This window comes from Dreissena polymorpha, chromosome 9 (assembly GCF_020536995.1).
Source record: "Dreissena polymorpha isolate Duluth1 chromosome 9, UMN_Dpol_1.0, whole genome shotgun sequence".
NCBI classification, from domain to species: domain Eukaryota; kingdom Metazoa; phylum Mollusca; class Bivalvia; order Myida; family Dreissenidae; genus Dreissena; species Dreissena polymorpha.
In genome coordinates, this window is record NC_068363.1 from 32513489 (window position 1) to 32539304 (window position 25816).

Below are 25816 nucleotides of genomic sequence, written 5' to 3' on the forward strand. Positions count from 1 at the left end.
TTGTCTGGCTCATTAAAATAATCACGATTTATCATGTTTTCATGAAATGTATAATTGAACAAATTATGATTTAACGTCAATTTATTTTTCGTGGTTTGATTATGTTTAGTCGACAACTCTTGTAAATTGCGTAAGATTCTTGTCTGTATTAACAAACTATAGATAAAGATTATTTAGTTCAATTATTCTTTCCAAACCAATACAAGGCAGACGCTAAATATAGAGTGTTTTCCCCCAGCGACACATGTCCATCAAAGTTGTATATATGTTTTGCATCGATAGTTATTTTAATACATATGACGTCGATTTTCAAGATCCGTGATGCATCTGTAATATTTTACGATCTCAATAAAGATATAACATCTGCACTTGCAGTATGAGTTATGTCTGTAGAACAAATCTCATCTCATATTAGCAAGATGGACATTGCACAATGGCCAGCTTTCTAAAGGATTCTGCTTTGTTTGGCCAGTCTCTTCAGGTATCATTACGTCTCCTGTGCAGCTACATAAAAGTCACGTCACAATGCGCATTTAGGCCGACCTTTCTACGTTCTGCCGTGATAGTTTTATATGTAGGAATGTCATGTTGTATTAAATGCAGGCTTGCAAAATGTGTGACTTATCTATCTAAATGATGTTTTCGTCCATCATTTGTTATCCAGGTATCCATTCGAAAGATTAGTACTGACTTAACGATGGTATTGAATAGCCGATCTCTGATGTTGATGCCCATTGCACTTGATCACCAGATGTTCTTTAGTTTATGGAAGGCATCTCATGCTTTACCGATGCGGATTCTGACGTCTTTATCCGTTCCTTGTTATCCAGGATGTTGATATATATATATTTATATATATATAACAAGGTCTATATAAGCCTTGCATTATTTTAACAAAAACGCTGTATTTATTTTATGCCGAAGCTTTCGACCTCACGGTCTTCACCAGCGGCCATGCATTATTGTCAGGTGTTTTATTATGTACAGATATGGCGTCGTGCATTTTGCTGAACATTTCTACACAGACGGACACTCCGTGGATGATGTCCAAATAATGGGACTCGAAAAACTCAGCGGGTCGGACGAGTACCTTAAAACCATGGCATGGAGCAACTGTGGAAGGCAAAACTAAGGACATACCGACCATATGGCATCAACGTGCAAGAATAAACGTTGATGAAATGGCGTCGTCATATCCGTACATAATAAAACATCTGAAAATAAAAAATGGCCGCTGATGAAGACCGTGAAGTCAAAAGCTTCGGCATAAAATAAATACAGCGTTTTTGTTTATATATTATATTTATATTAAACATATGTTCGTAGCATTTGCTTGCTTTTCTAGCCCTATTTATCTGAAGTGTTAACGACATGCTCATATGGTTCCCTTGTCATATAGTTCACTTATTGAGAAAGGGGACCAGTATTGATCTACTACGCTGCTTCCTCGCATGTCTTCAAAGTCATACTCGTCCAAGTATATCGCATTTGTCATAGTGCGTTTGTGATTGTGTTAATTTTGTACAATGTAAACTAACCAAAATTTGAATATTAAACACAATAGAGACGTCTTTAGTGCATGTTGGGGGCTGGGACGCGTATTAAGCGCGTTCAACCCATAGTAATTGAACAATCATTTAAAATTGACAATTGATCTTTCAACATTTCATGTTGTTCATTTCGTTTCTTCATGTTCAAATGTGAAATTTTATTTACGAATATGTATGTTAACTAAACGTTCGGCAGATTCTATCTGCTTATGACATGTGTTTTATTGGTGTCTCCTATTGGGCAATGGTCACTTGCCATGACTACAGCCCTCGTCGAATTTCTACCTTCTGAATTTAACTTAGTTGCTCGGTGTTGATATGTATGTATATTGATAAGATATCCATCGGACATTGTTTTTCCGAATAATGTGTGTAGATACCCTAAAACAGTGAGTTCCTTGTGGTATTTATTGACAGCTTTTTGACCGTCGTTAATCGATCGTTATGCGTCAAAAACGTGAATATTGTGAACACCCTAAGGGCCGCATGTATTTCCAATCTCCATAAAACATAATCAGGTTTGTTTTCTTAATGAAATTAAGACCGGTGTTGGAACTAGATCAAACAGGTTAAACAGTTAAGTTACTATGTCAGATTAAAGTCAAATTTTTGAAAACTCTGGAAGCCGCATGTGTCTCTAATCATAATGAAACCTTGTAAAAAATAGGTTTTCTATCAATAGCTTGAAGTAAATTAAAAACGTTTCCCCACTAAAAGTAAAAATAATATTGGCGATATTGGTCGGGCTATGTTCTCTTACAAGGCTTTACAGTGAAATGTGAAAACGAAACAATGACTTTTTCACCGAATCGTCATAAAATTGAATGGCTCAGATCATACCCTTTTTTTATAATAATCACCGGCGCTTAAAAATACTTCCGGTGTTTTGAAAACATGACGTAATTGGGCAACGAACTTGTCCGTTGTTTTGTTACAACTTAACATATATGTTCTAAAATAAAATATATGCTAAACAATATTCTGCTCTATTCAAAAACATTGCCAGAGGACAAAACTTTGTGTTTTAGTCAACGTTTATGAACCTTTTGGGACCAGCTTTGAATATGCGACCGCAATCTTGTTCATTACGGCCTTTAGCTTTCTTGTTTATAATTATAGTTCTTGACTGCTGCAATATGTTGGGTTATTTCAAGATGTGTCGTGTCATGTTGTCCTGTTAATAAATGACCATGCGATGCTTATACGATTGTATATTGCCGATATATTAAAAACAGTGTCTAATAAAAATACATTGATTATATAAGTTGCATGCATACTTTTAAATATAATGACGTTTATGTGTGTTTGTTATGATCTTGAGTAGTGGGATTGTTAATTTTTATCATTCTTACTCGTATCTTTCAAATGGCAAACATATAAAGCATATTTTAATATACATTTTGCATATTATATCTAACGACATTATACAACTAATTGTAAATCAATTGTTTTACCATATACCATAATCAAAGTTTTATTATAGCATATACACATATCCAAATGAATACTAGCTACGATTTAATATTCCACTGTAGTGTACATATCTGAAAATATCCGATGATAGTTTAACAACAAAATGATCGCAACGCATATCAATGCAAAACGCAATAAACAAAGACAAACAACAACTAAATACATACTTTAACATGGTGATCTATACAACTACATGAATGCTTATGTGTTAATGTTAAACAGTCAACATGCATCTGCTACATAAAGCTTACATTTACTCAGCACGATTTGCAGAAACAGTTAACCGTACAATACATGTCACTGTGAATTATCCAAGAAATGTCGATCATAAAGGACTGTATGCAATTGAACAACAGAAGTCAACGTTAATACGGTCTGAAGCCAGCGTTAAAACGATTGGAATGTCTATAAAATGAAGCAGTATAATACCGTTAGTATGGTTCATTAATGCCCGTTTAACAGTGGTTTGAAGGTGGAATAACCATAAAACGAGTACTTAAATGATAGCAGTTTTACAATAATACAGTTACTGAGTTGTCAAGAGCTTAACAGAGACTTTTATGTGGATTGAATATAAAAAGCACTTTCACAAAAGGAGTTTAACAGACGAATATCCGTGTAATTTATACCCACAGTAGAAACAGTTGTAATAGTTGAATATCAAGAACCGAATGCAAGTTAAACCTACTACGGAATCAGCGAAGCAGTTAACATGTGTACTATCGCTTTAAGTCTATGGCAATTAAAATTTGATAATAGCGAGGGAATAAACATAGACACTATCAATTTACTAGAAAGTTTAAAGGAGACGAAGCAAAACAGAATATGAATGAAGTATTTATCAATGAAATTAAACAATCTGAAAAGATTACACACCTAGAAGCCACGATTTCCATAACATACAATCGGAATCAACTCTTTAGATGAGATATAAAAAGATACTATGTAAAATAGATATTCGCATGTAATATGTGTTCTAATGACCTTGGCCATTTTTGCTCAACGCATATTCAACAAATTTAACAAAGAACCTTCTTACACATCCGTTAGCAAAACAAAAACAAAATATTAAGACAATCTGCTTAACTAGATAAATCCATGATTTTGCTATAGTTTGTTCAATATTAATCGAATCTTACCGGTCATTTGGTTATTTAACTTTTGTGTCACTTACTTAAAAGCTGTAAAACAATTCAACTGGGAGTATTGCGCGGCAGTAACACAAATTAATACAGTCCGCTATGTTAATGACATATTGCATACGTGCAAAGAAACCAGCGATTTGGGTTATCCGACCCCTAATGATGTATTCGTCTCTTCGGGGCAGACCATTGCGGTCAACACTGGAAATTACGGAGTCTTCCTCTTGTATATTCATGTCAGAGTCGGGATGTCGCCTTCAGTTGACTTTACCTCTTACGATACTGATTGCAGCGATGGGGTTACTGACAAAATAAATTAAAATATATAGAAATACTTGTTTACATTCATTACCAGGAGAGACGTTCGTATTATAATTCGCTTATCTTATACGATACAGTACCATTTATATAAAAAAAAACAACTAAGAACACACAGAATAAATAGTGGAATCCCAGGAGACCGCCTCGGAACGGGTTTTATTAAATTATGTCGATGCACACAACGTAAGAAACGAACACCCTATGTCAATATTACAACAGTTTTGTTGCGTAAATATAAGCCCACCTCAAAAACCACTTACACTATAGTAAATAGATATATTTTTGTATCCATACTATATAACAACACGCAATCGTTAAACGCGTGATGGTCGTAGTTAGAAATTAAAACTTCGTCAGTAGCGTAGCGCAAACTGGCATTTGTTTTTATAAATGTCTTCAAAATTTGAGATAATTTTATCCTTTATAGATGCATAGTCTAAACTTGAAAAATATGTTCGATACATGAAAAGTAGTATTACATTCATATCATGATTTCGCATGGGTTTCTCTCGACACGACTATTTAAATGGCCATCATCAATTCATTTAGTTATTAAGCTCATGATTCTTCGATACATTTCATTTATTATGAAATTTACAATAATGTACACATCTTATTGCTAAAATACATCAATAGGTTTTTGCATACTTTTACTAATAGACTAAATTAATGGATAACTAACCAATAATATGAGACCATATTATGCAAAATCCGATACGCAATGTATATATCTTAGTTACATCGATTTACGCCAACACTAATCACAAAGGGTGTCTTACAAATCCTGTATGTGTGACACGCAATTATATATTATTGGAAGCCATTAAATATAATTTACTGCATCCACTGATTCCATTTTTACTCAAAAAATTATGCCAGAGATTTATTTTAACAAGGTAAAGTTTAGCATAATTCAGTTAAATAAGTATCGTATTAATTACTGTGGTGGAATACTTTTAACATTAAAAAAAGACTATAAATGCTGAGATGAATAAGTGTTATCTCATTAACGAAAAGGGAGACAATAAATGGTGTTCATTTTACATTAATGGGCAACCAATAGAAATGTTGTCGTTACATTATACAAAAGTGAGACTCGATCTACTTGAAAATGTAGGGTATCAAATCAGATAATACGGGCTTTTATGCTTGCAACAAACAAATAATAGAGTCATATGTTTATGAATTCGAGTGTCTACAATTTGGCTAGTTGATATACGTCAATTTAAAAAATAATAATACAGTGAACACAACTATTAGCGCCCAAGAACTAGTATACTCATTATGACTAACAAAACAATCCACATACCTTGACCTACTTGCTGCCTAACAATAGCGAGACCCTCTGTCTGCGACATAAATCTAGTGCGATCGTCCCCTGGTGGCTCATTGTGTCTAGTGTCTTGGATCACCGTTGCACCGCCCCCTACCGGCTCCTCGTATGACGTGTTTCTATTAAAGTCGTTAAGCGGCGGGTCGACGCAGAAAAACCTCGTTTTTGTCACGCATACGCCTTCCGGTCGGCGCTGATCGACATCCATGTCGCAATAGCGGTTCTCTGAATTGCCGCACTCGGGACACTTCGGCACAGGTTCGTAGCCGTACACGGCTGTGGTCCAGTTACGCCATAGACCATCATGATTTTGCAGATACTCGAACCCGTGCATCTCATCCCAGGGTGCGTGACCGGGGGCGTTGTCGACGGCGTAGTCTTTTGGTTCACGGTAGTCTTTCTCGACATCAACACTACACCTGGAAACCGTAAATAAAGATTGTTTATATATATATATATATACATGTTGGTTGGAAGTTGCAGAAACTGAAATATATCGCTCTGTTATTGTTCTGTAAAAGTTAAAAACATCGCTGAATTTTTTTAATTTGGATCTAAACCAAAGACCTTGTGAACATAATATACTCAGTTAACCTTAATTGTTATATTATACATGTTACTATTCGCCGCCTTGTTCTGTTTGAATGTTATAGTTCCCAAGTTGATGAAAAGTATAATATCTACACTATTATATCTATAATCTTAAGTCGTCCAAGTTCAGCTACTTTTAGTGAAAGTATATTAACGTCTTACATCGAAGACGACTGACGGCGTCGGAATTGCTCCCAAATGTAATCGATGAAGGCGTGGATCATGAAGAATACGGGGTCGTACGATGCATACTCCCCGTAGGACATATCTCCACCCACCCAAATCGTGTACACCATCGTGTAGAACTTCCAGATTGTTCACCTTCTGGTGGTAGTTTGGATCGTTTCCGGTCGTGATGTTCTGATTGAGACGGGAAAAAACGAGATGGAAACTAGCAATAATCAATATGCAGAACACGCTGATATTTGTAAATCTAGATAGATAGATAGAGAGAGAGATAGATAGAAAGATAGATAGATAGATAGATAGATAGATAGATAGATAGATAGATAGATAGATAGATAGATAGATAGATAGATAAATAGATAGATAGATAGATAGATAGATAGATAGATAGATCGATAGATAGATAGATAGATAGATAGATAGATAGATAGATAGATAGATAGAGCTAGATAGATAGATAGATAGCTAGATAGATAGATAGATAGATAGATAGATAGATAGATAGATAGATAGATAGATAGATAGATAGATAGATAGATAGATAGATAGATAGATAGATAGATAGATAGATAGATAGATAGATAGATAGATAGTAGATAGATAGATAGATAGATAGCTAGATAGATAGATAGAGATAGATAGCTAGATAGATAGATAGATAGATAGATAGATAGATAGATAGCTAGATAGCTAGATAGATAGTAGATAGATAGATAGATAGATAGATAGATAGATAGATAGATAGATAGATATAAGATAGATAGATAGATAGATAGATAGATAGATAGATAGATAGATAGATAGATAGATAGATAGATAGATAGATAGATAGATAGATAGATAGATAGATAGATAGATAGATAGATAGATGGGTGGTTGGGTATGTGGGTTGGTGGTTGGGTGGGTGGGATTTAGATGGGTGGTGGGTGGGTGGGTTGAGGTGGTAGGGGTAGGTAGGTAGGTAGGGTAGGTAGGTAGGTAGGTAGGTAGGTAGGTAGGTAGGTAGGTAGGTAGGTAGGTAGGTAGGTAGGTAGGTAGGTAGGTAGGTAGGTAGGTAGGTAGGTAGGTAGGTAGGTAGGTAGGTAGGTAGGTAGGTAGGTAGGTAGGTAGGTAGGTAGGTAGGTAGGTAGGTAGATAGGTAGGTAGGTAGGTAGGTAGGTAGGTAGGTAGGTAGGTAGGTAGGAAGGTAGGTAGGTAGGTAGATAGGTTGGTAGGTAGGTAGGTAGGTAGGTAGGAGGGTATGTAGGTAGGTAGGTAGGTAGGTAGGTAGGTAGGTAGGTAGGTAGGTAGGTAGGTAGGTAGGAAGGTAGGTAGGTAGGTAGATAGGTTGGTAGGTAGGTAGGTAGGTAGGTAGGAGGGTATGTAGGTAGGTAGGTAGGTAGGTAGGTAGGTAGGTAGGTAGGTAGGTAGGTAGGTAGGTAGGTAGGTAGGTAGGTAGGTAGGTAGGTAGGTAGGTAGGTAGGTACGTTGGTAGGTACGTTGGTAGGTACGTTGGTAGGTACGTAGGTAGGTACGTAGGTAGGTACTTAGGTAGGTAGGTAGATAGGTTGGTAGGTAGGTAGATAGGTAGGTAGTAGGGTAGGTAGGTAGGTAGGTAGGTAGGTAGGTAGGTAGGTAGGTAGGTAGGTAGGTAGGTAGGTAGGTAGGTAGGTAGGTAGGTAGGTAGGTAGGTAGGTAGGTAGGTAGGTAGGTAGGTAGGTAGGTAGGTAGGTAGGTAGGTAGGTAGGTAGGTAGGTAGGTACGTTGGTAGGTACGTTGGTAGGTATGTTGGTAGGTACTTAGGTAGGTACGTAGGTAGGTACGTAGGTAGGTACGTAGGTAGGTACGTAGGTAGGTACGTCGGTAGGTTCGTAGGTAGGTACGTAGGTAGGTAGGTAGGTAGGTACGTAGGTAGGTACGTAGGTAGGTAGGTAGGTAGGTACGTAGGTATGTACGTAGGTAGGTACGTAGGTAGGTACGTAGGTAGGTACGTAGGTAGGTACGTAGGTAGGTACGTAGGTAGGTACGTAGGTAGGTACGTAGGTAGGTACGTAGGTAGGTACGTAGGTAGGTACGTAGGAAGGTACGGGCGACGGGCGGGCCGGCGGGCGGGCGGGCGGGAGGGCGGGGCGGGAGGGCTTGCAGGCAGGCGGGCGGGCAGGCAGGCATGCAGGTAGGTAGGTAGGTAGGTACGTAGGTAGGTAGGTAGTTAGGTAAGTAGGTTGGTAGGTAGGTAAGTAGGTAGGTCTGACTTAAAACAGACAATATATCAATATGGATTATACTGGAGTGTAAATTGTTCCATAATGAGCATTCCGTGTAACAAAAGGGCTTTGACCCAAAACCTTTGACCTTAGAGACAGCAAATGCACCTTTGTGAGTTACCCTGGTCCTGTATGAATGAATAGAGACCTGCGGAACAAGAGCAATGTGGTGGTCATTTGTGAGATGATCTTAAAAAAAATTATGGGGGGGGGGTTCGGGGGAGGGTGGAGGGGGGTGGGGTGGGGGATTCTTGGGTGCGATGGTTGGACGGTATTTCAATCATAAAATAATAAAAATAAATATTTGTGTTTTTTTACCGTTTCAAAACAAAATTGGGGGGTGGGGCGGGGGTATAGTGTGAGGGTGTGGTGGTCAGTTGTGAGATGATCTTAAAAAAATATGGGGGGGTTCGGGGGAGGGTGGAGGGTGGTGGGGTGGGGGATTCTTGGGTGCGATGGTTGGACGGTATTTCAATCATAAAATAATAAAAATAAATATTTGTGTTTTTTGACCGTTTCAAAAAAAATTGGGGGGTGGGGCGGGGGGTATAGTGTGAGGGTGTGGTGGTCAGTTGTGAGATGATCTTAAAAAAAAATTATGGGGGCGATTCGGGGGGGAGGGGGGAGGGCACGGGGGATGGTTTGGGTGGAGTCTATTGTGGTATGTCAGGTAAGAGTAGTTTTGTCAAAGTATCAATCAAATCTAATCATAAATAAAGAAGTTATGGCAATTTTAGCAAAATTTAATAATTTGACCTTGAGAGTCAAGGTCATTCAAAGGTCAAGGTAAAATTCAACTTCCCATGTACAGTAAGCTCATGATAGCATGAAAGTATTTGAAGTTTGAAATCAATAAGCTTGATACTTAAGAAGTAAAGTGAATCTATACACAAAATTTTACCATATATTCAAAGTTACTAAGTCAAAAAAGGACCATAATTCCGTAAAAATGACAACCAGAGTTATGCAACTTGTCCTTTTACTGTACCCTTATGATAGTTTGCGAGTGTTCCAAGTATGAAAGCAATATCTATGATACTTTAGGGGTAAAGTGGACCTAAACACAAAACTTAACCAAATTTTCAATTTTCTTAGTATAAAGGGCCCATAATTCCGTCCAAATGCAACTCAGAGTTACATAACTTTGCCTGCACAGTCCCCTTATGATAGTTAATAAGTGTTGCAAGTATGAAAGCAATACCTTTGATACTGTAGGAATAAAGTGGACCTAAACACAAAACTTAACCAAATTTTCAATTTTGTAAGTATAAAAAGGGCTCATAACTCTGTCAAAATCCCAGTCAGAGTTACATTACTTTGCCTTCACAGTCCCTTTATGATAGTTAGTAAGTGTTGCAAGTATGAAAGCAATAGCTTTGATACTTACGGAATAAAATGGACCTAAACACACAACTTAACCAAAATTTTCAATTTTCTTAGTATAAAAAGGGCACATAATTCAGTCAAATTGCACGCCAGAGTTAACTAACTTTGCCTGCCCAGTCCCCTCATGATAGTAAGTAAGTGTACCAAGTTTGAATGCAATAGCATTGATACTTTTTGAGAAAAATGGACCTAAACGCAAAACTTAACCAAAATTTTCAATTTTTTAAGTATAAAAAGGGCACATAATTCTGTCAAAATGCACGCCATAGTTATCTAACTTTGCCTGCCCAGTCCTCTCATGATAGTAAGTAAGTGTAGCAAGTTTGAATGCAATAGCATTGATACTTTCTGAGAAAAGTGGACCTAAACGCAAAACTAACCGGACGCCAACGCCTACGCCGACGCAGACGCCGACGCCAAGGTGATGACAATAGCTCATAATTTTTTTTCAAAAAATAGATGAGCTAATAAAATGTTCTATCATATAGTCAGGGACCAATCCATTTGTAATCTTAAACGCATGGCCAAAACATCTGGTCTACACGTTTATTGACGGGTAGCCAGTTGATCAATCGAAAATGTTCTGGTCCAATGTGTGCCCTTGCATCGAGACCTAGGACAAACCGCAATACCTTATTCTGGGTGGTGTGGAGCTTATTCTGTAACACTTTGGTGAGACTATGGTACCATATTGAGTAAGCGTAAACACATTGGATCAAAGACATGACAAGACGTTTCTTGGTTTGCTGAGTGAGATACTAGTATTCTGTTTTTCTATATAGATATTTTAACCTGGAGTTGGCCTTCAGAATTACTGAACGATCCATGGCATCAAAGGACAAAAGGTTTGATCCAATGTAGCCCTAGGTATTGTTTTGAAGATGTAGATTCAATAAAGGTACTATTACAAGAAATATCGAGAGAAGGGTTTGACTTGATTCTAAGGCTAGAACCTAATAGATGTTATGATTTTGTAAATTAAAAGGATATCCATAACTATCAATATTTAAGAAAGGTGGACATCTCTGAACTTATCATTTTATGTGAACAAATGAATAATGCATAATTACTATTAAGAATTGGGATTTGTTCATTAAACGGGAACTCTAATGGCATTTTTTTTATTTTGCTTGGTTGCAGTTATTAATGCTAGTTACTTGGTTGCTTGGGCACCCATCACATTTGACATAATTACATATGACGCAAACCTACCGCATAATAGCAAAGTCCCATCAGCTTATCGATTTCGTCCTTGTTAATAAGTCGCGTTCCGTTTCGCGCGATGTCGCGTTCGATCAGAGTGTTCAAGCCGCCGTACATGTTCCGGAAGGGACCCTCGAGGACCGTTCCGTTGCCATTGCCAGCGAAACACGAGCTCCACATGATGGATACCGATGGAACCGGGAGGTAATTGTCCATGGTAAAGTCCCAGTAGGGCAGCGACACATCCGGATCGATCTCTCGGAGCTTCTCCTCGACCCTGCAGCAGACCGACATATCAGACATGCACTATGTATGGAAATCATTAACTCTTTCCATGATAGCCAAACACTCTTGAAAATAACAGCAAACCATTAATTTATTATCAATCATGATAACTGTGTCCCTAAACTATGTTTGCTGGACAAAGTGCGATAATTCTGGCTCTACTTACGCCGCTGTGAAAACACGATGCCAGGGCAGGAAGCTGGCCCCGCTGTGTTTCCGGAGAGTTTGGATGCCGTGAAGGCGGCCGAATCGCGCCAGTACGCCCGTGTGAAACAAGAAACATTAATAGGCGTTACGCTATGACATCAATTACATCAAGTGATTTCCACAAAACGTCTAAGGAACCATAACGTCACGTATGGCGTTATTCGTAAATTGCAGAAAACGCAAACCCCTGTCAAAAATATGGGCAAAAAATGTGAACCTTATGATACTGTTAATTAATAAGACCGGATGAGTATCAGTAAGGTGTATATATCTTAAGAAATATACTTTCCACAGAAAGAACACCATTTCTGAGGTAGCTTCTTATTGAATGTTATATTACACTAGTTATACTTTCAATAATCCATTAAATGTTGAAAGATTAATCAGAGTTATATGTTCCTTAAATTTGATTTTACACATAAAATGATACATTATATAATCAATTACAAATTTACCTTGCCGATAATTTTGTAATGGCTTCTGTCTTTGTAATGTTTTTGGTATAAATATCGCATGTTCATCGTTTACCAACAAATCAAACAAGTTGACCTTTTTGTTTGATGTAACACTTTACACTAGTAAAATATTTTATTGCTACATGAGTCCTTTGCAATAAAACGTTAATGGGGTAAAATTGAGATGAGGTCATACTTACCTTGTAGAGAACATTGAAAGCTCGGAACAGCTTGTGTCGTTCCGTAACAGATAGGACTCGGATGTCACGTCGTACCCGGTATCCGCTAGAAGGAAGATTCTTACCGAACCTTTGTGTCGAACGAACATGCAAAGACATCATTGTATATACAAAGTTTATATCGATCCACATGCAAAAATCTTTTTTTTTAAAAGGCATGGTTTTTTAGCCGCATGATACGAAAATGGGTCTTATATTATAAGCGGCCAACGCAGCTGCAGAATGGCGTGCAAATCCTGACATTCAAGTCAGGAGCAACTATGTCCACGTATAAGACCATCAAACATTGCGTGACTGTATAATGGACATGGTAGCCCTTAACCAGAATGAGCGGAAGCTTTTTAAACATGTCAAAGTCTTCCCCCACTACGAATCGTGTAATGTGATTTTATTTGCATTACTAGATCGTCAAAATCATCTTTATTTAGTTGAAGTAACGAATACTGTTTGTAGTTGAATATGAGAATACCATGTATACATTGGTTGTGACAAATGTCTCTGTATGTGATGTGACGAATACCTTTTGTACATTAAATCAGTTTGTGTCACTTAATAGATGTTTATGTTGAAATGTCGTGAAAGGTGCAGCATAATAATTACTTTTTCTCTGCGAATCCTGCGAGCATGGCGTAGTCTTCTGGTAGCATTGGGTTGGCTGTGAGTCTGTTCACAAAGTATGTCCTCAAGCAAGCCTCAGACGCCAGTGCTTGGTTCACAGGCTCGTTCTAAATTGAATAATATTTTAAGATGAACTTGTATTTACTATTTACTCATCAGGGAATATTATGTGTATTTGCAAGACAGCTTTACGACTAAACGGTCAATGTTTCAACCATAGTTTTTCAAATTAAACAAGAAAATGAAAATGAAGCAAACACAATTTAGAAAAAAATAAAGATTAATACAACTTTTAGAAGGAAATAAAATGAAATTAAAGGAAAAAAAGATATGGAAAAAAGAAGAAGTGACAAGACGACAAACAACAATTATATCAATAAGGAAGAAATTCTCACTGTATAACTGTCTATCGAGTTTACGTGGCAGTCCCACAAAAAGAAACCGTTACGCAAACATCAGGCGACAGGTTGGGCATGTTCGTTGACGGATATGAACAATGAGACACATATAAATTCATTAGGCAGTCGCATATCATTCAGACAGTCGCTTATAAAAATGTATTTGATTCAATAATGCGTTTGTTATGAAAGCACTGGCATTGTTGTCGACATATTTTTAAAATGACTACATGTAAACGTCCAGAATTCATGCAGATGGGTTCATTAGTTCAGAGTAGTGCTAGTGTATATAATATAACCATATCGATTGAGAAAATGATAATCGATATCGAAAGTACATTATGAATGTTGCTTTTTAACTCCAGTCATTTCCAGAGTCTGATAGTATTGTTCTTTGCAATAAATTGTGCAAATGAAGAATATGTTGCATATGCAATAAGAGAGAAGCAACATGATGATGGTGACAATGTTGACAACAATGATGTTCATGTCAATAAGGATGGTTACGATGAAAATGATGACGACGAAAAAAATAATTGTTACTTTAATGATGATGGTGGTGATCATTAATAATGATGATAATTATTATTATGGTGTTGGTGATGATGATGATGATGATAATTATTATGATAATGATGATGAGGAGGAGGAGGAGAAGGAGGAGGAAGAGGAGGAGGAGGAGGAGAATGAGGGGTAAGAGGAGGAGGGGAGCATCATGGTTCAAATCCTTTTGAAAATAAGTTCAGTAGCTACTTAATTAATTTAACGATCTAGACGTGTGTACATTAAAAATAGCACATGATTAATATTACATTTACTTTTGAATTTATAAATGTGAATGTTAACAGCGATCGGCTCTTGCAAAAAGTTGTTGGAAGTATATGCCTCTGGGTTATACAATGTTGTATCGTCACTTCTCACAAAGTATTTTCGGGAACAAAAACAGTAAAAAATATATCAACTAACTAAAACATGTTTCATATGAATAACACGTAGTAAACATTATAAACATTTGAGTAAATATACAAATAAAGCATTGTTATATTACAGTCTATTTAGAATATATTAAAGCAGTATTAATAAATTAAAACGCAAATGTATAACGTTAATGTGATTTGTATTAGATTTGTATCAAATATGTCTAATGGGTCGTTCTGTATTTTTTTTTACTGTAACAGAGTTCATACAATGTCCACATTAATAAAACTGTCAAAAAGCAGTTTTGTTTTACTCTTAATTCTTCCTCTCATTGTACACCATTGTTTAATCTTAGCAAATTTTACCAGATGTATATGTTAGAACGCATCATCCGCATTTTAAGTACATGTTGTGCAATCAACAGTGTGTACATTGTCGATTGTAGATTATGCACAGATCTTTTGGAAATGTGTATTCATACAAAAAAATATGCACACTGTTCAAGAATAAAGCAACCCAAAACGTAAAAGACTAGGCAATCACAGTTGTCCAGTTGTAAGCTACATATTTTAGTTTCAAACTCAAGCTGAGAAAAGTGTTTCCCTTAATTGTTAACATGTCTGTTACCTGTGCACGTTGCTCGCAAGCTAGAACCTCTTCCGGTTTTTCAAACACATTGCTGGGACACGGCTGCTTCGACCCGACACAAGCGAGGACCGCACAACATATACTTAAAGAAACAGTCCATGTGTCACACATTGCTGCAATTTGTCTATCCGCTGGTGAAAAGAGTGTGTCGTCAACCAGACGTGACGCGTATTTTAAACAACTTCAAAATTTGTTTAACAATTCCAGTAATCGAGAGTTAATCCTTGTGTGCTATTTCGCATTCAGTATTGGGTTTACCGAGGAACTGAGAGCTATAGCATCATAAATATATTTACTGAAGTAATATTTATTGATATTAATTCGCGTGTATTTTAGTTTATGTTTCATTATGAAGACACACACTTGATATGCCTTTCTATTTCGTTCGCGCATCGGAGATGTACTCAAATGAACCAATCGGTTTGTCCACATTTCGCATTACACTGCTCTTGTTTATAGTGAATAGCCGTTAAGTCCACAATTGAACAATGTTTGTAACACAGCTGTTGTTAACATTTATCATAATTAATTATGAATATTAATAACTGTCACACGATTTAGTATCGTGCACAGTAAAATCAGCTCTGAAACATTAATGAAAACAACAGGGAAATTTAATATAAACTTCAGTGTAATTAAATATTACATATATGTGTCATAAACAAATACAATATGTGTTATACTACATTAGCATTATGGTATAAATTATATGATAACATGATATAGAAAGAAGTACTTACATGTTGAATCTATAAGTGTAAATAATTAAAAAGTACGTATTAAAACATACAACTGAACATTGACTGCTTATAGAAGAAATTCATTTTTAAAATAATGAATTGATTGGTGCATTATTGAATTACTGTATGTTTTAGGAAACTTTGTAAGCACTCATGGAAGCATGAATATATTTTTTTAAAGATTTAAATGGCCTCTCAAAACCAATCCGCATCCAATATAAATCGGCTGAGATAGCATAAGAACAACTTCTCTGACAACGTTCAATGAAGATTGTATTAAAAGTAGTGACTTCTAGAATGATTACTAAGTTTTGTTTTAGCCGTATAAGCAACAGCGCCCCACCCACTGTGGCCATTCTTTTCAACGAACCTTAACCATTTGAAACACTCTTGGTCGAGCTTTAATCCAACCAACATTTTTTACCAAGTTGTATTAAGATTGGACGAAAACATGTGACTTCTAGAGTATAAACAAGATTTCAATACAGCCATATAAGGTAAATTAACATAATAGAACAGCCAACTGTCAAAACAATGTTCTTGCCTTTCCTACGTGTATTGCAAACCTGGTGTCATTTTAAAAATATGTCTTCTTACATGTATTACACCCAAAAACATACCGGCTTGCTAGTTCTCGGAAAGTTAATCGCTGTCAAATGCATCCGCCGTAGAAACCGTGTTTCGGAAGCCTTATTTCGACAATAAGCCCCATACACAGCTCATGTTCTAGTAGGTCTTCAATGCGAAGCTTCAAACATACAGGATATTAAAAATTACCACACAAAAAATGTATCATGTGTTATATTGGCGCCGATGTAGTATAGAAAACACCTTCGTTGGATGACCTACAGATACGTGGATGTATGAAATATGTGGACGAATTTTACAAATGGAGGAGGGTGTAGCAGGTTTTGGTATAAAGAGAGGGCTGTTTTTTTTAGCAACGTGTTTGACTGTCTGTCTGATTAGCCTGCGGGCAGTGGCCGGCTCGATCCTCGTTGCAGCCTGGGAATTGCATGGCAGGGTAACAATAACAACATACAAACGTCTATATTTCGGAAAATATCTTTAAATTGATCCATGCGATACCTATGGATGCTGTGTACTTTAACTGTTGTTAAACATATATACAGTAGAAATCGTATTAGAACGTGCTAATTTTGGAAACCCTATCGTGACGATCGTGTCGGAAAAAAAGTTTAATCGTTTCTGTCAAATATTGTTTGGTCACAGCAAATGTTTCGTAACATGTTCGTTGCTTCTTTTTAAAGATTCTTACCATTTTGATTATGTCAAGACAGCTTCATGATGCGTTTGGCAGGGAACTTGCAATTAACTGTGAAAAAAATGTGTCTTAACCTTTTGTTTCCAGTATTTGTTTAGCAGTTTATGTTCAGGGACTAAATTCATAACCTTATAGCCGACTTATGCGAAATACATCTACTCGACAGGATTATATCGTACCTGAACTAGAGATCAGATCGTGCAATGCTCCGGTATCTTTTGTTTTCAAATCGTCAAATCTTCGCATCTGAAGGAAAATCTGAGTTTAATAAAGTAAGGACAGAGATCACATCGTATCGAATCTGATACCTCAGTGAGAGACCGCGATCATTTACGTGTGGTCAATTGTGGCGTTCGTTGTTGATCGCATTATGAAGTATACTATGGATTTACGGTTGTTGATTAAGAGTGTAATATTTAAGATATAAAAACATCACTGAGGGCCCTTTTGCATAATAGTGACCAGCCAGGCAGCCCCAAATAGTATATGGACCGAAGCCTGTTCACACTTTAAGTACTGTTTTTCTACCTTAAATTGTGAAAATAATTTGTCAATGATTATTACTAAGTTGTGCGTCAAACATGAATAGCATTTGATTTTCATTGTTGTGGTGATGTCACGTTTTCGCGGAAAAGTGAAGGACTTTCAGTTAATATGATTAACCGAATCATTTTTAACATTTATAACATTTAAATCGCGCATACCTTATTAATGAAATCGTGTTAGACTCAAAATAATCGACATGTAAGCGTTGGTTATTGCGGTAACTTTCACATTTATCTTTTTAACAGCATCAGCGCCGCCTTTTACGTAACCTTCTCTCATAACCAACGCTTCGTCGATCCGATGCTTGTTACCAAAACACTAATTAGTGTCTTTGTGGAAGATCTTAAGAACGCTCCTACATTGGGGATCGAACCCGTGATTTTCCGGTCGCTATGCGGACACAGGTTAAAGAAATTAGATCGATTTTATTTGATAACACCAATTTTGCATTGCAATGGAAGCTTAAACTGTCTTTTTAAACTGATAAAATATGCGTTCCATTTAATAAACAAATCCGATCGTTGAAATGTTTAAATATTTTGACAGTCAACAAAAAGACAACATTTTATTTGACAGAAAATGTCATTTACTAAATTTGAGAGAATAGACAATGTTCTCTATTTAGTACAATATAAACCACTAGATGGAAACTGTTGCTCTCATTGTCTAATGTTTCGAAATCTGATCTGCCAAAGAATTATCAACGCTTGGGACTATTGGCATAATAAGGTGCAAATGTATCATAGCCATGCCATGTCATTAGATATATACAAAACTGGTTTGTTGGATGGTAATTGGTGGGCTCATGCGTCTAAAGTTGAGGCAGCTTCATTTTTCTACTAAAGTTTGACATCGAAGTATATTTAAAGGGCGTAAATCAAAACGGCCAACAAATCTATACATTGGTTACATATCCAACAAATTTAAATGAAAAATAGGAAATTTCTTTAATGCTGGAATATGATCATTTCAAACTATTGATCCGTCTCGTGAATCATCAAAATTTTAAAACAAAAAAGTGTTATATCAATGGTATTAAATAACATATTTTGGTGGGAGACATTATTGTCGCAGACCTATCTTGCATTAATTCCTAATTTGTGGTAATTAGAAATATCTTTGATTTTAAATGCTCTAAGTACATAATGCAACATGGAAAAATCATTGCTAATGCCAGTGACGATGATATGCAACTGAAAATTATAATTGACAAGGTAGCAACATTTGGCTGTTCTAAATTTTTACATTGTATGTTCTAGTTGATTAGTGTATTTTGGGAGGTAATGCCAGGGACATACATACTACATTAATATATATGTCCTTGGTATATACCAATCATTGTTTGCTGCACAATTTGTTTATAGTTTCATGCAATACAGCAACGTTCACCTATATATCTTCTCTTCAGGTTTACATAATTTTTAAAGTATAGGTCACTTTATAGTTTAGATAAATATATAAAAAAAATATTGAAGTTATAAAGTCCGTTCTGTTGCTCTTATCCGCAGTTGGTATTCGAACCATATATATTTCTACAAGATATGTGCAAAATAAGGTGATTTTATCTAAACTACACAGTCGGCAAATAAGCAGCATTTTACAAGCAGAAGATTGTGTGGGCTTTTCAAACATTACCTCATGTGAGCTTTTGAACTCACAATATACTGTTCTAAATCATATTTGTTTTAATAAAATGTTATTTTTGTAGCATTTTCATTAGAAAGGTAATCATGTCATAATACAGCATTGCAATTAACCTATAGTTTGTTTCAAAAGGTCAGGTAGCTTAATTGGTAGAACAACCCAGGCCGGTATCATTTCTGATTCATTAGATGGCTCATGTGTGGTTTCGGGTTTAAATCCCGATCTAACATTCGTTGGTACACTCTTGGTTGCAAGGCTGGCAACTGATAGTGTGACATTCTGTTTTGGGCGGAGTTTTGGGCTTAAAGTTCAGTTCATCAGGTCACATGAAATTCTTCCATATTGCCCATTCGTTCTTAAATTGCTGATGAACATAATAATTAAAAGTTCATTTCCTTATTTTTTATACCAGTCTTTACGACCTCCACGTTCTTCTGCTAGGAAGTGCCTTTAATAATTAAATTCGATTATTATCTTTACACACGTTTTGTGTACGTTTAACCTTTAGCACTCCGTAATTCTGGGTTAAAGTTTCGAAACTGACGGTTCAATTTATTAATCTCAAGATCTTCAAAAGTCTCGTGTTCGCCCTTTTCCTTGAGGTACTGACGAAACGTTGACACCGCATATTTTGTCGCTTGTTTGGTTTTTAAAGAATCTTTATCGGAGACGATTAATTCTTGTTCTTCCTCTGTTAAACATGCAAATCTGCCACGACAAGACGATATTTTCGTTAACCAAGGAAAAAATACTCGAAAAATCGTTGCGTTGTAGAACTTGCACAAATGTTACAAATAACTTACATTCTTGCTGGCACTATGTACACAGTGGCTTGGATAGCACGCTGTTAAAACAAGTTTGAATTCTATAGTCCTTTGCTGCTGTGATTGGATATAAAACATGATCCACTTTCATTTATATTTCTTTTTAAGGTAATGTTCGCAGACGGATATTTACATGTTTTATATCGTGCTGCATACATCTTACAAAGATCTACAGAAACGTGGTCGCTTACTATTAAATCACAGTATAACAACATTACAGATATTGAAAATATTGAGCTTATTTGGAACAATCCTAATATCAAATATATATTTAAGTATTGCACAGTATAATTCCTTTCTTCTGAACATTTGGTAAACAATTATCAATGATCCAGAACTTATGCTCGCACGATACAATCTGAATTGCCTGGCGATAGCAAAGACTTTTGTATTCGTCTATTAAGTACCTATTTGTTTCGATACTTGTTTTTCGAAACTGATTGCAGTTAATATGCTGAAAAAAAATTCAGTAAGCAAAATAGATGAAGAAGTAACATAAAATGGGGATAAATCTCACTCCATCGAGTCGCTTAATATCAAGCATTGTCGTTCCGATTTATTCAGAAATTTTAAACTACGTTATTTGCTGTTTAAATCATCTCAAATAGCGGTGATTTCTTTTAAATATTTATCCTTGATAATACTATTTAAATGTCAGAAATAAGCCAAACTTATCAGGATATTTGGTGTTATCGATAATTAAGTCTCATGACGAAATAAATAGCATGATGTATCTGGACAAATCTAGAAAAAATATGATATTCGGGTAGAATGGTCCCGTAACCCCTAATTCAAAATTACATCGGTATAATAACAGTTTGTGTTTTTATACAGAAGCAGCTGGTCAGTGCATTGTGTACATGATTTTTGAAATTCAATTTAAAATATGCATTTTGTATCAATTTTCAACGTGAATAGTTTGTATGTTCATAATAATATACTCTGTGATTATTATACTTTCTGTACCTGGTTCACAGCTTCACAGGTTCAGTCCATATATTTGTAGTCATGCAGAAACTATACAGCCTTGATTTAGTCTTATTAAGAGTTTTCACGATATTTTTACATCCGTCTTTCTATCGATAAGCACATTGTTTCAGTCATATCTCTATGTGCGTTTAGACTTTAACTGTTAAGATACATTTACTGTTATGTAGCTTAATAGTATATATATAAATTATATCGTCAACAAAATAATTAGTTAATACACATATTATATCGCTTAAATATAAATAGATAATACAATTGATCAGATCTGTTTTATCATTAAATTGTTAACACTATCGTTAAAATAACTATAACATATTTAACTTTTGACATATTGATACATTATATTTATAAACCACAAGTATTAAAAGTAGTTAACATCGAAGCATGCAAAATTGCAATAGGGAACAATGATTGTAGAGAATACATGGTTGGTGTAGAGACAAAGTTTATATGGTGAAGCTTAGAAAAAGAAAATAGAGCGAGCTTAAGTTGTTTAAACTGTAAACGTTTCACAACAGACTAATTGCGCTTGCTTCTTACTATTTGTAATGGCAATTCACTTCTCGTTTGTGTTGTAGTTAAGGTTGAATTTTCGATCGATGCTAATGATTGCGATCATATTATCTAGAATGTGTATTAATGCTGCGAACAGGTTTGATAAAAAAATAATAATATGTTCTATGTGTTGCGCTCATTGAACTTCGAGAAGAGGTTCGTACTAACTAAATGCGAAATATGTATTTCTATGTTTTGTAGTTTGTCCGATAGTAGATATTAAAGATATACCCTTAGGGAAAAACCAATACAAACAAGACAAACAGTGTCGTTTTCAGAATTTTCGTTTATTTTATAAAACGGGTTATGTTACCGTGGGATTTTCGTTGGCTTGTTATAAATATCGGTGTTGTCAGTAAGTTTACATGTGTTTAGCCGAGAGGCAATAGTCAAGCATAATATGTTTAACATGTGCAACAGTATCAACTCTTAAATGTTGTCAATTTGATGCTTTGAATCAACTGAGTTCTTATTGTTCAAAGTGTTTATTCGATTAATGCCTTCATTTTTTTGGAAATGTGTTAAATACAATACGTTGATAGTGATAACACCAGCGCAAAAAAATGTTATTGAAACAGTTTTTCTTAGTTCAATTGACATGCCGAACTCATACAATGTGTCGAAGAAATGTGTGTTGTTTTTTCAATATTGTATTTAATAAATTTATATTGGTATTTCGAACATAACTCAAAGAATCTTATATGTATGTAATAAGTATGAAATACGGTATTGGCTTTTACATGTTGATGTCGGTCATGTAAATTGTTGAACATCATGCCGACGTAAATGACATACAGACAGTATCAAATAATGAAGGAAATTTAGAAGCGATGCATGGCACACGAACCAAATTCTACTTGTAAATATTTTTGGAGTTCCAACATCTGCTGGGCGTGTTTACAGTATTTTTCCTCTTCTTGTACGTAGCATACCGCGGGGGTATGATTCCAATAGAACTTAATATTATGACAGAGGGATTAAGGAATGTATAGCGTGCAAGGACTTTAACTAAATCGTAAGATTAAAGTAGTTAGTGTTCTTCTGAGAGTTTTCTTATTTGGATCATAACACCACAGGGTAAATGTTTACACAAAACTTGTACTTTATAAAAAAACACTAAAAGATAATCTACAGTACAAGAATACAACTCTTTTGTCAGTCTGTTTGAAGATATTTCCGTTTGCTGTTTGCATATTTTATTTCTTGTATCGGGCATAACGTAGCAAGTATTGAATGAAGCGCAACAATTCTTAATGTTATTATAGATGGTTTTCATATATATGCCAATAGCAGTGACCATAATTGTATGTTCAGTAATAAATTAGTTATTTCCTTTAGTGTAGGTTAAATGCGTGGATAATAAATTCATAAGTATTCAATAGTGTTTGTTTTCTTTTTTGGAGCACAAATTGTTAATTATGCAAAATAATCTTACAAACTATAATATAATCGTGCGTAAATCCGAGCAGCAGCACATTGAACATATATCATAACACTTCTCCAGTATTTCGGAGTTATATTTCGTTGTTAATTTTCTGCCTTCAAAGTCTTGTTCCATACTTTGAATGCCAAGACACAACGTTTAACTTGAAACAATACTTCGGACCACTCAGCACAGTAATTACAATGACTCCAATTGGTGTCAACAGCATGCTGTTAAAACGGACGACATTTATATGAAGGATTTACCGTTATATAATTACATATATATGCATGTTTTATCAGAAATAAAACGCCGATACAGATTATTAATGTTTTAGGCATCGTGTTATTTCCCAAACAAAACAAAACCTGATGCTTGTATGTAACGTGTTGATGGTATGTAGGTTTAATTCACAATCCGGTGACTACAGATAAATACTGTTGCATGCATGATAACCTTGAAGTGTTATGTTGACACTGACCAGCCAAGCTATCAAACAATCACCAATACAATTTGTATGTGACATTCATGTGTGAATTACTAACCAAGCTATATCAGACAATAACCAATACAATGTGTTTGTGACATGCATGTGTGTATTTAGTTTTTGTCTTGGCCCATCAATAATTAATAAGGCAAAATCATAATGGAACTATCAGTTAATAAAATTAAGCTGTTTTTACATGCACTGTTACATTACAGTAAGTCAGACGCGCTGGTTAGGTCATTTCTCCTTGATCTCTATCCCGCTGAGGTGATACCAGTTTTAAAGTAAGGGTATTACTTGAATAGTTTTGCTGCATTATTTATTGTCATAAAAAATTTAATTTATTTACACAGTTTCTAAATAACTAAATAATACTCATCGGATGATTACGGAAGTTACTATTTTGGTGTAATATCTGAGTTTAAAGTAATGTTATATTGACCATGCAAGATGTCCTATAACGAATCGCTATTTTATTTCTACATCAACAATACAGTCAAGCAGGAATGAAGTATGTTGATGCACTCGTTCACGCGTCGTCAAAGCGATATCGAGGCATTCTGAAATGAGAATTTGCAGATTATCAACGTAAAGATTGAAAATAAGTACGAACAACTTTTTGCTTTGACAATAAAGTCGAACGTCAGCATTTTACAGATAAATTGTACGCATACGTTTTGGGGAAAAAAGTAATAATTGTATACTTATATATTGCAACGCAAATAAGCACCGGTCAGTTGATAAATAAATCAGCAAATATTTTCGGCACGAAAGAACACTGCTTTCATACAAAACTTTTTTTTTTAATTAGATTACAAACTTCTGAGGTCTCTTGTAAATTTGATAAAAGGACGGACAGTGATTCATGCATGAGTCCTTTATTTCAAAATGAATGAACATAATTGCATGTAAAGGATATATTTGCACGATTAAAGTACATTAAACATGTGCAATAGTATTACTTATCGTACAAAGCGAGAGTACTTTCAAAAGAAATCATTTCTCATGTTAACGGCTAAAACTGTGACATTTTGCATTTAAATTTTTAAATAGCACAACGCATGCAAACCAACCAATACCATACACGTCTCTCACAAATGCTTACTTTGGTTGACTTCGGTACAGTGTATTTAACATATTACAATGCATCTGATGTATTGCCATTATATTTCGAACCTGTGTCACATGCTTCTTGCTACTCTAGAAGCAACATGTATTATTTAATATTTATGTCGCGAGGTCATTTTTTTTATTTTGCAATACATTATATGTGCTAATAACCTAGGTCATCAGATCAAATCTTAAACAATCGTGTTTCCATTTTAGAGGTCACATGTATGACTCAATATTGATACAACTTGGATGTTAATCCTGCCAATACAAAGACCAAGTTTGAATCTGGGTCATGAACAAGTTCCATTTGGTAAATCTCTAACAGGACCTTACCACGCATTGATCTGTCCTAATTCGATACAACAATGACGACCTTGTCCGCCCTCCCCCACTGGACATTTGCCAGGGTCCTCTGGGAAACAGTCATCACATGTGTCTTTGCAAACACAAACATAGTCTATAACGAAAAAAACATGCAAAAGTTGCTAAAGTCCTATGAGCATATCGACATTTAATTAAGACATATTTTTTATCCTATGTTATTGTAGAATAATCAACGATCAGTAGTCCGCATGTGGAAGAACAAATGACGAGTTCTTAGTATCTTAAAACCTTACCATGGGTAAGTCGACAACAAAATATATAAAACAAATAGTATTTCGGTTACAACACGATATTATGCTTTCGTAATATGTATTTTCAAGTTAAGGCACGATAACTAAGCAATACACCTCCGATCTTTTTATCAATTTGGCGTCAATTTTATTCATAAAAGATGAAGCTGATTGCGTTCGATTCGTAGATGAAAATCAAGCATTTTTTATAGAATGTCGTTCGTCGCTTTAAATGTTGTCTGTTGTTCACCCTGGGTTTAGTTCGACATTCGAAAATTGCCATATTATAGCGAAATAATTTCGCGTGTCGTTTGAAATGTCGCGTGTCGTAGTTTGCCATTTTCTTTTAAAGGTCGCCTGTCGCCTTTTGCGGTCGACACATATTAATCGAAGCTACAC

At 35.5% G+C, this 25816-nt stretch overlaps 1 protein-coding gene and 1 long non-coding RNA gene across 2 annotated transcripts in view; one reads left to right on the forward strand and one right to left on the reverse strand.

Moving 5' to 3' along the window:
* Positions 1–25816, forward strand: part of LOC127843671 (uncharacterized) — a 157524-nt gene that overhangs the window by 43563 nt on the left and 88145 nt on the right. The window lies entirely within an intron of this gene.
* Positions 3071–12191, reverse strand: LOC127843668 (putative tyrosinase-like protein tyr-1). Its single transcript, XM_052373376.1, has 4 exons — positions 11438–12191; positions 6573–6770; positions 5796–6238; positions 3071–4468 (listed from the first exon to the last, which is right to left on the reverse strand). The coding sequence occupies exons 2-4, from the start codon at positions 6704–6706 to the stop codon at positions 4440–4442; spliced, it is 606 nt and encodes a 201-aa protein (XP_052229336.1). The 5' UTR covers positions 6707–6770; positions 11438–12191; the 3' UTR covers positions 3071–4439.